At 44.2% G+C, this 13,937-nt stretch overlaps 1 protein-coding gene across 5 annotated transcripts in view; it reads right to left on the bottom strand.

Moving 5' to 3' along the window:
• The window catches only part of abl2 (c-abl oncogene 2, non-receptor tyrosine kinase), a 35,593-nt gene that overhangs the window by 5,301 nt on the left and 16,355 nt on the right, over positions 1-13,937 (bottom strand). Inside the window, exons 1-10 of one of the 5 annotated variants that reach the window (XM_080771328.1) lie at positions 9,612-9,742; positions 8,951-9,115; positions 3,454-3,749; positions 2,767-3,039; positions 2,436-2,520; positions 2,114-2,291; positions 1,766-1,950; positions 1,520-1,672; positions 1,088-1,177; positions 353-541 (exon numbers count right to left, since the gene is read on the bottom strand). In XM_080771328.1, the coding sequence (XP_080627454.1) occupies positions 353-541; positions 1,088-1,177; positions 1,520-1,672; positions 1,766-1,950; positions 2,114-2,291; positions 2,436-2,520; positions 2,767-3,039; positions 3,454-3,749; positions 8,951-9,115; positions 9,612-9,699 (1,702 nt within the window). In that variant the 5' untranslated portion in view covers positions 9,700-9,742. Of the gene's footprint in view, positions 1-313; positions 542-1,087; positions 1,178-1,519; positions 1,673-1,765; positions 1,951-2,113; positions 2,292-2,435; positions 2,521-2,766; positions 3,040-3,453; positions 3,750-8,950; positions 9,116-9,611; positions 9,743-13,937 lie in introns of those variants that run through there. The other 4 variants (XM_080771329.1, XM_080771330.1, XM_080771326.1 and 1 more) reach the window with 4 other exon arrangements.

The raw sequence follows: 13,937 nt of genomic DNA, 5'->3' as shown, positions 1-13,937 counted from the left end.
ACTGCTATGCATTGTAAGGCCTAATTCATAGATGCATGCCGGAAATAGCCTTGTAGAGTAGCCGGGCTATTTCCATTGCTGCAACATGATGCACATTGCACAACCACGTGTAAATATGGTATAACTGTGCTGTAATGCTGTGTCAGTGAAGTGACAGCCTGAATTGGCTCATTCTGGATGTACGGTAGTCAATGCCAGTGAGCAGCTGGGACAGGTGGTCAGTCTGCCAGGTCGATGACTGCCATTCTCTTGAGGCGGTGAGCCTTGCGCCGCCGCAGTGGACCGACTGCTGAATGCACGCTGTCCGGTGTACCTGCAGGAGGATGACTGCTTGTACCGTGGCTGGCTGTACCTGAGTGAATGTGTGTCCCTGTCCCTTGGTCCGTCCGTCCTTCCAGACCACCCTCGATGTTCTCTTTGTTTTCTGTGTGCTTGCGGAGCGTGCGGCACTTTGAGGGTAGCAGAGGCGTGTCATGGCCGAAGGAGTGCAATGGTCCCCCGTGACCTGTAGAGGCAGTCTTGCACAGCTCCTCAGCTACCTCTGCAATGGTTGAAGGGGAGAGAGTTCAAAACCCAACTAAACTTAATAACTACTTAATAACATAGCTAGCAACATATGCTTATTACTTGTGAAAGCAGAGCGAGGAAGTACTGCAATCGTCTGGGTATGTCAGTGTTGTCCGTCGGCCAATCAGGGACCACCATTATTGATGACGTAACTAAGGTACGTTTGGTGATCGGCTGGGTATGTATGTATGTATGTGTGTATGTATGTGTGTATGTATGTGTGTATGTGTGTATGTATGTGTGTATGTATGTATGTAACAAAGGTACGTTTCAAGGTTGGTATAAGGTCAATAACGGGTCTAAAGGATTTAGAATAGCAGTTGTAATAGACATTAGTTAGTAGCAGTACTTGGGCGCTCTGCTTGCGCACAAGTAGGCAAGTTGGCACCTCGACAGAGTGCATTTCTAGTTTTATTTACATTGTAATGACTTTACCTTTTATGTTTCATCACTATGCCAATAAACTAATCAAAGATAAATCTTGAATCCTTACTATCAGAGCTCCTGAGTGTTATCGTACCTTCAGAGATACTGGAGTCATGGAACATGGTCTCGAAGGCTTGGTGGGTCTCAGCAAATGAAGGCCGGTCCAATGGGCTCCACTGCCAGCCTGGTACACACATACATAATAGGAAATTAAAGTCACTCTGACAAAGCACACTGGGTCACTGTACAAATACTTCACATGCAGTACAAGTATTATAGGTGGAAACATTGATTTTATTTAATCGTCTTAAAATCTTGTGTACATGATGAAGTATAGGAACACCAATCTTGTTCTTCCTTTATAAAAAAAAAAGAGGGGATGTAGCATCCAATATTTTTATAATTTTAAATGAATGGAAACTCAGACAAGGCTTATGAAACACATACTATATGAGAGAAGCCTTTGGACAGGATTGATGGTATCCCTTTTCAACCTTTTAGTCGGGTAGGTATGGCAACTACTTACATGCCCTCATGAGTTCGTAGACCTTAGGGGGACATCCCTCAGGCTGCTCCATGCGGTAGCCTTTCTCCAGTAGGTCATAGACTTGAGACAGGTCGATGCCCGGGTACGGTGACATCCCATAGGTAGCAATCTCCCATAGGAGCACCCCAAACGCTGCAGGGAAGAGGATTAAGAACATTCATGAGTGTTAAGGATAACATTTATCAGCGAGTAGTGTGTGTTGTGTATGTGGGTTTCATTTCTCACCCCAGACATCAGACTTAATGGAGAAGGTGTTGTACGCCAGGCTCTCAGGTGCGGTCCATTTGATAGGGAACTTAGCGCCTGCGTGCGCCGTGTAAGTGTCTCCAGTCATCAGCCTGCTCAGACCAAAGTCTGCTACCTTCACCACGTGGTTCTCCCCAACTAAACAGTTCCTCGCTGCCAGGTCCCTGAAAGAGGAACAGAGGGGGGACATTTTTTTATTCAAAATGCTCTCGTTCACAACTTCACATATAATTAAGTCATCCACTCCCTTAGCCTCAAGTGGAATCAACTCCAGCAGGGACAATGACATGTACATGCACGTACATACCTATGAATGCTGGACCATACCTGTGAATGAAGTTCTTCTTCTCCAAGTACTCCATGGCGGAGGAGATCTGCGTGGCCATGTAAAGCAGCACCACAGCATTCACTTCTTCCCTGTCACACTCTCTTAAGTAGTCCAGCAGGTTCCCATGGGGCATATACTCTGTCACTATATAAAAAGGAGGCTCTAAGGTACACACACCTGTGGATGGGGAAGTGGTTAAACAGAAGTCAGAACACAACAGCCAACTGCTGATTAGAATGAAGGGATTATGCTAATGCTTGGGTGCCATACTATAATGGTAAAATAAAACCTAGGCTCCCAAGTGAGTTTCCAGGTACTGACCTAGTAGTTGAACCAGGTTTGGGTGTTTCACCTCCTTCATAACCGCTGCCTCCTTCAAGAACTCTTCCACCTCCATGGTGTCTTCCTATCATAGGAAAGTCATAGGAATTTAGATTAACAGACATGCAGTTGCATAATTCAGCCAGTAGGTGGTGATGTGTAACCACCATTGGAGCTTTCCCCCAGTCAAGTCACAGCTGAAAAGGCTGCAACCATGCAGAAACCTCACTTTCCAATTTTTGGTAATAAATGGGACAGAAGTGCGATTGCTCTCACAAGCGACAAAGACCATTTAAGATCCACATCCAAGCTACGGGAGGCGCCTGCTAACCTTGAGTGTTTTCACAGCTACGGTGAGGTTGTACTTTTTCCACACGCCCACATACACCTCGCCATACTGGCCGCCGCCCAGCTTGTGCTTCATGGTGATGTCGGTGCGCTCCATCTCCCACTTGTCATGGATGGGTGACACGCCGTACACTGTGGGCTTGTTGCACTTGGGCGCCGGGTAGTGCAGCGTGGTCACCAGGCCGTCGGCCACGGTCGAGTGGTGGTGAACCAGCTCGGCCAGGGTGGCAAACCGGCTCTCAGCCGTCACATACACCTGGTAGTGGACAACAAGGATGAAGAATGCAATCAGGTAGCGCCATGTCAAGTCACCTATAACCATAATCCTAATCCATAAAAGGAAGACTAAACTTGTAAAACGTATGTAGGAGCAAACACACAATAGATGTGACAAAACAAAAACAATGGGATAACCTCAGACTGAATTAAAAGCAAGAGAAAAATCTTATTTCAAATTGTCCAAGGTAAGTACAACCACACACAGGGCAGAATTAAAAGGGGAGAGGAAGATACGTTTATATGAATAAATAAATAAAATAGCATTGCGATGCAATATGTAGTGAGCTTGTAAATCTCCTATTTTCACAATTTCTAAACTGATGTTTCACCTATAATGCCCAACATAGAGACACCCCTTTGAAAGTGTAACACCGGCTCCTCCAGCACCTACCTTTCCATCAGAAGAAGTGTTGATCCGGTAGTGGTACACGCGGCCTTCGTATCGCAATGAGATGGACAGTTGCCCTGGGCTGCTCTCACTCTCTCGCACCAGGAAGCTGCCATTGATGAGAGATGAGAGCAGGTACTCGGCAGCGCTGCGTGACACAGGCCCATGGTACCAGCTGTGTTTCTCCAGGCTGTTAACGGGCGTGATGTAGTTGGAGGGCACCCAGCCCTGACCGTTCTTAGAGCGCACCTCGCTCCACTCGCCATTCTGGTTGTAGCCCAGCACGCGCAGCTTCTCACCTGGAGACACGAGAGAGAAACAGATGGACACTCGTTAGGTGACGTGAATTCACGAAGCTCCAACAATAAAGAACAACTTTGTACATTGATCAGGTGGACACAATTGTGCCCTTAAATGTTCAACGAGCGGTTTAATGAATAGCTTCTTTCCAAGCGTTTATAGATACGCATACTTAACAATTCTATATGGTCTACTCTGCAGACAATTAACATAGTTTTAGTTTATCATACAGTTTGTTTCATTTTTCTTAGTAAGTAAAATAGTAAGTAGTCTTGGGAACCTGAGCCATGTGGCCCACAGGGCAGGAGCCCATTTCCTGTGTCTGTAGTGAAAGGTGGCTTGATGTACAAGTACAGATCCCACAGCCATGATGTACAAGCACATCCCCTGGACAAGAAGCTAGTATGTCGCAGGGATATTATTATAAGTATTAAGTAATTACGCAAAACAAAACTTTCATCCAGTAACTGATGCGATCTTATATTTTCATCCAACTGGGTTGTCCAAAAACACAGACGAGTGATACAAATCAGGCAGGTGTAGATGATAGCATCATCGCCGTATAGCCATGGTTACAACACATCCATAACAGATAACACATCAGATCCACAAGAGGACAAGAGAGAGATGATGTGCCTCCCACTGAAACTACATCAAAAGCGGTGGAACAATGACAGGGCAGGGCATGCAGCATATCTGTCATAGAGGGCTTGGCCAACTAGGCATGTAGGGACTCGGTCTGTTGGTTAAGTGTTGACGTCAAGTGCTGGAGAGGTAAGAGGGAGCGGCAGGCTGGTGTGGTAACATGCAGAAGGGGAGATGCATACGACTTAAAAGTATCTAAAATGACAGCTGCAATTGCTAAACATGTAGCCACTGCTGTATCCTAAATTACTATTAGTTTTACTTGCTTTAAATAGAAATTAGCAACATCATTATTGTCATGGTTTTTTATAAATTATTATCACCATCATCACTTTGCTAGTCCACATCCTGCCACAGCATGGGTAGAATGAGATCCTGTATGGAATGGAGAGATAGAAGGATGAAGGGCCCTGGCAGGCAGCAGTGATAGCAAGTTGAGCTGGCAGACAGCAGGAGGACAGGGTTGCCCGGGGACGGGCAAAGGAAGCCCCGGTCTAACAAGTCATACTATCACACTCCTCAACTCTGCCTTTTCTTTCTGCCCATCTGCTTTCATCTCCTCCATTTGCCTCCTCTGTCCTCTCAGACTAAAATCTCACAATAATTTATTCTTTAAACCTGGCCCTCCAGCCCACACAAAGACTAATTGGTGGTGACATATTAAACCACAGCCTCTTTTCTACTTCCGGAGGCCTTAATGATACCTTTTTTTTTAATCGTGAGGCCATCACCAAGCAACATCATCATAATACCTATATTGGTTGGGTATTAAGTACCATTAGTGTTAAGGAATGTAAGAGAGCAAACAGTGCAGTACTTATTTCACTAGCCGCTCTGCTTAGTGACAGAAGCACCACCTCCCAGAAGACATCATTTACCAGTTAACCAGTGATACCAGTTCCTGTCCCATTATTATTTTATTCCTTTAATTGAATAATTGAAAATGCATCTTAATTAATTAATGTTTTTTTTTTTTTATTGCCATACGAATCGATGCAAATTTGAACATCCAATTGATTTGTTATGATCAATAGTATTGTAATAGTATTTTAGTAGTACAACAGTGTCACACGGAAATGGAGAAATAGCCAATCTACATCTACAAGCTCACAATTCCTCACATAGCATTAAGAGCTTGTAGATCCGCTTTTTTTTTGGGAACTTTCAATAACTTTAAATTAATTGTTTTTGTCCTGTCCTGTCCTGTCCTGTCCTGTCCTGTCCCCCCCGATTAAATCGAAGTTCGATGTAATTTTACGCCCCTAGTTCAACACACACACACACACACACAGTCATAACGATCATACATTAGACACAGAGGATGAAGCTGAGACCAGCTCTCCTACCCACTAGTCTCCTCTGTGTCTGTCTGCAAGTCTGTGGAAGTGGAAACAGTGACTGAGTGCCCGCAGTACGCCTCACAGTGGGAGCCATGTGTGCACTGCAGTAACACAGGCTTCAGGCCTGGTCTGGTCGGACTGGGCGTGGAGGCAGTGATCAGCCCGAGACACAAGCTAAGGCCCTTAGATCGACGCTCATGCCGGCTGCCTTCATCCACCTGTTATTATTCCAGCAGATTACATATTCTCTACATACTAACGCAGCAGTTAAGATGAGGCCAGCCATGGGAAAGATGGAAAGAGAGAGGGGGAGAAAAGAGAGAGCAAGACGGGTCAAATAGGCATGGCTTCCCTTTGCAATCTGTAGCTGTAGATAGATAATGAACTACTAGGTGCAGTTCAGTGGAGCGCACATCTCTGCCAGAGAATCTTGTGTTATCAATATGTCCAAATATGGACTTCCACGTGTTCCATATTTTGTTCTTCCACATGTTCCATATTTTGTTCAAGACTGATCGGTGGTTCGGTAGATCAGGCAGACAGTTTTATTTTATTTGTTTATTTAGACGGGACAGAACATTTTAATGAACAGTACATTAAAAATGTAGTGTAAATACACCGGATTTAGCAGGAATGCTATGGATCTCAGGTTAGAAATTCACAAAATGTTAAACATATTTGGGATTTGCGACAGACGCACATACATTTGGAGGACATACATACAGTACATACATACATGGATGTATGCGTGTGTGAGAGAGACATGCAAGCCCACATGAATGCGTACAGGCCATAATCTCAAATTCATGTCATGAGTCAGGGTCTAAACATCACTTCCATCCCAGGCAGCTGTTGTGTTAAGTATTAAAATGACGGACAATTAACACACTCTGCTATGTCCAACAACATATTGGCTATGGAGACAAACCCGGCTGTCTGTGGATAATATTATTAAGATATTTTAAGCTCATTACTCAGGGGTTGGCTTGGTTGACGGGCTAACTGCTGCCGGGGCAAGAGAGACAGCAGAGGCTTAGACTGGATAGAGAGAGACACACACAGTGGGGATTAAAAGATAAATTAACTAGGCGATATGGTAAACTGATGGTTATCTTCCTAAAGGTCCTTACACACTATTTCGCGAGATTAATTACCATTAATTCAATATGCTGTTTGAGTCATGAGTACATCCAAACAGAATGCAAATAGTCTGTTGTGATAAAACTACATAAATGTGTTTCCCGAAACAAGGTAGAAATAAAAGCATCAACATGCATGCATCAACTATATGAATAGTTTAATGCAAAATATTCACGATATTTACGATTTTCAGGTTGATTATTCATCATGGTGTGTAATGGGTCATTTTATTGTCTAGAACAACAAAAACATTATAGGTGAAGGCACACTCTACTCAGGGAGTCTTAATAGTCTCTGTGGCTGATGGGTGCAGATTCTTGAAGATCAATTAAAAAAAAGGGAATATCCGCAGTCCGCACTCTCTTGAATGAAGTTTATGAGTTTCTTTATTCATATAACAAAATCACAGCAGAAGTCCACCGAGAGAAACAAAGGCGTTTCGGCACACAGCAGGCCTTCCTCAGCGTTTAAATAAAAAACTGTGTGCCAAAATGTGTTCGTTTCTCTAGGTGGACAGCTGCTGTGATTTCGTTTTATGAAAATTCGAAACTCATAAGAAACTTTATTGTGTCCTCTCCTCCGCGTCATCAGTGCCCATACCCGAGGCGGGGTTGGCGAAAGGGCCTTTCTGTGTGGAGTTTTCATGTTCTCCCTGTGTCCCCTAGTGTAGGTACCCTCACAAAAAACATGCAGTAATCCTGGTCACTAAACTGCCTCCCCCTGGCCAGCTGGGGCGCCCAGGAAGGAGCAACTTGGACACTCACGCATGAAGGAAGCATGAGTTCAAGTCTGTTGCTCTCCCCAGGCTAGCGGAGGGTGTGTAGAGCCCAGGATCACAATATATAATTGACACAGGGGTGAGAAATCAGTTACAAAATCGTAAAAAAAACAAAAAACAAAAAAAAAGTTATTCAAGAGAGTGCGGATATTCCCTTTTTCATTTTATTGTCTACTCAAGCTTTTGTGAACGCCCCATACAGTTTAAGTTGCTCGAGTCAGCAATTACATTGATTGATATTCATTTTATCAGACACTCCCAGTTGCCCATCCATTGTAACTTCAAAGTCCATTTTAACCATGGTAAATAATGAGTTTGAAGTGGTTTGTATCGGAACTTAGGAAGGGGGCGTGTCTGATAAAATAAACATCAAATATCTGAATACTGAATCAAGCAACTTAACATGTCAAGGCTGCTCCCAAAAGCCAGAGTGGACGATAAAATGACCCAAAATTGAAGAGAGAGCCTCAGACTGAAGGAGTGAAAGCTACTGCTGCTGTTGTCAGATGGTGAGATTACCATGCATGGGCAACCTCTACTGATACCCAGCATTCCTCTGGCATACCTCAGCTTCTAATCATTCCGTCATATGAATTCTCTAGGAGTGAATGGCATGCCAATAATTTGTCTGGCATAGAAACCATTGCTGATGACTGGGGTGTTTGAGTGTTGCCATGTAAAAGGACCTCTCTCTTTGTTGTAGCTGTAAATGCCAGTAACATTGCTCATCCAGATGAGATTTCTACAGGAATTACTGAATTAACAAGATCATCAATAGAGTATCATCTCTCAGTGAAACCAAACACAATCTCCTTACGTGCGTCTTTCAGACCTAGTTTGATGACTAGGCCTATGCATCCATACTGTATAATTTGGTAGCTAGCTCACTGCAAGTAGGTACTGACATGCTGCTAGAAGACTCTTGCGGATTTGACGTCAATGCTAGTATGAATCTATCGTTTCCCTTTCCTGTTCATCTTGGGTTGTCAGGAAGTAGCTAGTAGGTTCAAGAGTTCCCCTTACTCATTAACCCATTCTGACCGGGCACCCATTTTGGTGTTAGCATCATGTTATGCTTTAGCTATTGAAAAATAGCAGATCTACAAGCTCATATCGCGCCACCGAGTGGCGCGATACGAGCTTGTAGGTCTGCTATTTTTGAAAAATTCGAAGAACGACTGACATTTTTAGAATCTGATCTCAGGTCAGAATGGGTTAATCAGACCAGTGTGTGTCCCGTGGAAACCTCGTATGAATCTGATCTCAGGTCAGAATGGGTTAATTATTTAGCCCATACCTTTGGTGATGCTGAGCGTGTTGTCTCCGCTGGCCACAAAGTCATAAAGTGCAACAAAGAGGTTGGGGTCGCTCTCGGCAGCCCCCAGCAGGTTCTCCTTGGAGCTCCAGCGCACCGCCTCCGTTAGTGCCGCAGAGTCCAGGCCAAACGGCCGGTGGAGAGCTTCTGGAGAGGCGGGGGGGGGAGGGGGGGGGACGATGGAGAGAGAGACGGAGGAAAAACACTGTGAATAGATGATTTATGTATATTGACACTGCGATCAAATCTCACATTGAAGTCGGTGAACGTAAACGGTGTGCTAGGAGCACACTTGCAGATGTGCATGCATAAAAACGGACCAAGACTGTGAGCAAAACTAGGAGATTTGCAGATTTGTGCATTCTCGGTTCTCAACTTCTAGCTAATAAAGAATGTCTCCGCTGCGCAAAATAGAGCTGCCAGTGCTGATTATACACAAGCTGGCCAGATCACTGTCAGTTCATGATAAGTCTAAAGAATGAAAAAACAGCTGTGTTCCCGGAGTAAAGAAAGACAGTTAAGGAAAGAGAAAGTTGCGTAACCAAAGATAGAAAGAGAAAGTCATTTTAATCAAACAGCAGATTCTGATAGTAGATGCTGTAAATGTCCGACCCGTTGAGCATCCTGTGGTCTGTGTGTCTACCTGTCAATGTTGGCTCAGTGTGAGGCCAGGTCAGGGTCGCCCATTCTTCCTCATAGCTGCCGCTTGCCCGCAGGCACTTCAAAAGCATTCCTCTGATCTGTTCCAAGAGTGTAGCCCTGTGTCTAGCCCCAACAGGTAAAAACTGATCTGGGAGGGTTGGTCTGTAAGTGAATATAAGGCGAGCAGGACCGAGGCGGGGCCAATGACAAGTGATACCAAAGATTCTCTTTTGTTTCCCACAGAATGCCTACATTTCGAAGGAAATTCACGCACATACAATACTGTACATACGTGAACACGTACACATACATACAGAGTAAGCCACAAGTGTGCATACTACACACACACACACAAAATACACAACAGCTGCTAGTAAACTCCACTGCATGCCTCAACAGCTGCTGAGTGAGTGAGACAGTGGGCAGTTGAAATAGAAGGATAACACAGTATAGTGTGCAGTGCAATAGTTTTTAAACCAATAACTATTCACTTTCCTGAGAAATATGTATATTACTAATATTATTATACATTAAGGAGGACAAAAGGAACTGCTGCCTGTGATTACAAAACTAGAGAAAAAATAAGAAAGGCTTCTGGGATAAACACATAATTATGAAAAGTAAGTTGGTTGGCTTGCTTATGGTACTGATTTTCCAATGAGAATGGCTTGCTACAAGGCACACAACTGTCCATTCCTCTTACCTTCTCAACATGTGTTGTGTACAGTAAGTAAATAGCTTAAGGGAGGGATTCTAACTTTAGATGCAGAACTTTTGTGCCACTGTCCATTGTTAACCTACACCACGTGGCAGCAATATGCCAGGGCCAACACAGCTGCCCAACTGCCATTTGAGCTCTTCAGGGTTATAATATGTTAACTAACACTACAACATACAGACTTATACACTATCCATCATGCAGAATATTGCTGCTCATTGGTGGAAACCTATGTCCAAAAGCATTAACCTGTGTTACAATGGATCCATTGTAGTAGTTATTTAGTCAACAACATCAACAACTTCCATTGCTTCCAAGTGTTTAAAAACCGACTGACTTAAGTTACCACTTTCAACATGGTGACCCTCCCCATTGGGTCAAATGCATGAGATGTAAAAGATTCTCAAAATACACATGCGACAAATTGTGAGCTTGTAGACTAGGCATGTTTGCTACTTTTGTACAATGCTGTCATATATGACAGTATAAAATGGGAGATACAAGGCTTCTGCTCGACAGTGATGATATGCAACACTATCCTCAAGGGGCAGTTTAGCCTTTAGACTTTTGTCATTATGTGTGCAACAGTGCAACAGTAAGGCTACAGCCATGACATGATGAGTGATGCAAGTTCAACTACACACCTATAGATCTGACTGACTTTGGTTCTCTTACCTTTGTTCTGGACCAACTTGCATTGCAGCGTGGCCGTGGCCGTGACCTGACTCAACCACAGCTCCCAGTACATCTTCTGCTCTGGAATGTGGTCCGTTACTGTCACAGTAATCCACTGGGCCCGTCTCGACCACAGAGCCTCGGTCTCTTTAGAACGCTCTCTGTCACTACGCAGCGACTGACCAACCTCTAATGCTAAAAACTATGACCATGAGCTTACATTTTCTGGCAGAATAAGACCCCCCCCTCCCTATGAGTATGTTCAGAGGGAGTCAGAAAGAAACCCAGACCCCTCAGACGAAATACTCTGCCCACGCGAACCCTGGATTAGAGCGTCTACACCTCTGACGCTCCAGCTCACTACTGCCTTTGATGTGGCCAGGAGGAGTGAGGATTTCCAAGGTTCATCTGGGGAGAACATAGAGCCATGACCGCTGCTCTCTGTGGTTGGACGCACTGGGAGGCAAATCCAAAAAACGTGGTCGTAGAGGCCAGTGGGAGAAAGAACGTTTGCGAAGGGATGGGGGAATACAGAAGTTGGGGGCAGGGCTGTGTGCATGGTATGGAGGAAAGATGAGATGAATCCCACACAGCGGGTCTCCAAGAGTGTGTGAGTGAGGCGTAGTCCAGTCCTGTGGTCTACAGCAGATGGCACGTCTCTCCTTGGGGGAGAGATCCTATTGACCCATGCTTAGCTTGGAGAGGAGTGAGTGTGTGTGTGTGTGTGTGTGTGTGTGTGTGTGTGTGTGTGTGTGTGTGTGTGTGTGTGTGTGTGTGTGTGAGACTGCAACTGTTCTATGCAGCCTAGGACAATGTTTCCTGATATCCTATACCAGTCTTCCCTGGTATGTTTAATAATGCATTCTAATAATGAATGTAACCTATGTACACATATACAGTATGTATGAATGTATGCTATTGCTTGTTACTATGCACTATGCAGGCTAGGACAATGTTACAAAATAGCCGTGTTCCTTGGAATGCTTAATCACACCAAACTGTATCGCTTTTTGTTACACACTTTATTACACTCAGGAATATTCCCAAAACGCGGCTGCATGTTTTCCATCAATCCAGTGCCTATGTAAATAAAAATCACACCTGTCTGAAGTGAGGGGCGCTCTTATCATGCTATGATTAGGTGATGTAATGATGATGTAAAACAAACGGTGTCAAAACAAACATTAAATTCTCTTTATTGGTAATGGGATTTAATGTTTGTGTTAGGGACAATTTACCCTTCATTGTCAATGGTGTTTTTAAAACAAATATTGAACTTAAAACAAACATTAAACCTGTATATAGCGCCCCTCAAAAATCAGACCTGTGTGAAGTGAGGGGCGCTCTTTATACATCATTATACATCATCATACATCATCTCATGAACTGAATTTATGTGATTGGTTAGCCGATTTGCTCGTCTACATATGATGTAAATTTTCCCTTCATTGACAATGGCATTTAATGTTAATTCATATTTGATCTAATTTCTCCTTTCATTGTCAATGGCAAATATTGAGACGTGTGTGGACAAAAGCTGTATATAGGAGGGCCCCTCAAAAAGTACCGTAAAGAGTCAGTCTCAGTGAAATTTGATCTCTGCATTTGACCCATCTCTGCGGTGAGCTGCAGCCGTGCCACGCTCGGGAATAATTTTGATTAGTTGATTAAGACCCCCCAATCCAACCCATTGATGCTGAGTGCCAAGCAGGGAGGCATTGGGTCCCATTTTTACAGTCTTTGGTATGACCCGGGCCTGGGGATCGAACCCGACCTCTCAGTTTCAGGGCGGACACTCCCAACTACAAGCCCACTGTCTGGCCTTGTCCATGTATATTTATTATTTACTCTCAAGTCTCGATCCAGTGAAACATGAACATTTAAAATAGAATCTCCCTGTATAAATACAATCACGTATAAAATGTTAAAATGGAATTTTGACTGCTAAAAATTACATAATGCTGTTCTGATTGCTTAACACAGATCAATGTTTCAAGCTCAAGAGTTTTGACTGAGGCAGCAGTTGGTGTGCATGGTGCAAGGCGTGTGTGTGTCTGCTGTGAAGCGCAGCACATGTGCGTTCTGAGGAGACTGTTTCCTTTGTGTAGGAGTGGAAAGCTGATGGTGTTTGTGAATCTGAGGCCCCCCCAGACCCCTCCCCCACGACAGCTGGGACAGAGGTGACCCTGGTCCTGAAAGATGGACACGCGCGCGCGCACACACACACACACACACACACACACACACACACACACACACACACACACACACACACACACACACACACACACACACACACACACACACACACACACACACACACACACACACACACACACACACACACACACACACACACACACACACACACACACACACACACACACACCTTCTCTTGCAGCTGTTTGTGTGCACACTCATACATGTGTCAATGTATATGGCCTTCCCTACAAGCCCACTTGTACCAGAATATTAACAACATCACTTACACGCCTTAATCAGAAACAATACAGTCCATATCTGAAGCCCTTGGACAGGGGGAATTATTTTTAGCTGTTGGGTGAACAAAACAAAGCAGCATGAACAGCCAGAAATAACCCAGCAGGAGAGAACACGAACAGTGGAGAGCAAAGTGATGGTGTGTGCGGAGATAGGCGGCTGTGCGCCCTTAGGAAGCCCCAACAATGAGCTGAGACAATGTCACGGATGAGACCCATAACCACAACAAGGCATTACACAACCCTATAGGACAGAGCAGTTCCTGTGGAGGCCAGGGGACAGTGGAAGGCAGGGAAGATATCTGACAGAAGACATGGAGACCACATATGGATTGGCGTTCCTCTATATTGGAGTTATTATAGTTTTGAAATATTCATTATCTTAATTATCGTTTGACTCCAGTTTAGTTTTAGGAGTGCAAATTCTGGTAATTTA

The sequence above is a fragment of the Protomyctophum bolini genome (genome assembly GCF_963924005.1).
Source record: "Protomyctophum bolini genome assembly, chromosome: 8".
NCBI lineage: Eukaryota > Metazoa > Chordata > Actinopteri > Myctophiformes > Myctophidae > Protomyctophum > Protomyctophum bolini.
Note: the sequence above shows the minus strand (reverse complement) of the source record. Positions and strands in the feature narration are given on the sequence as shown.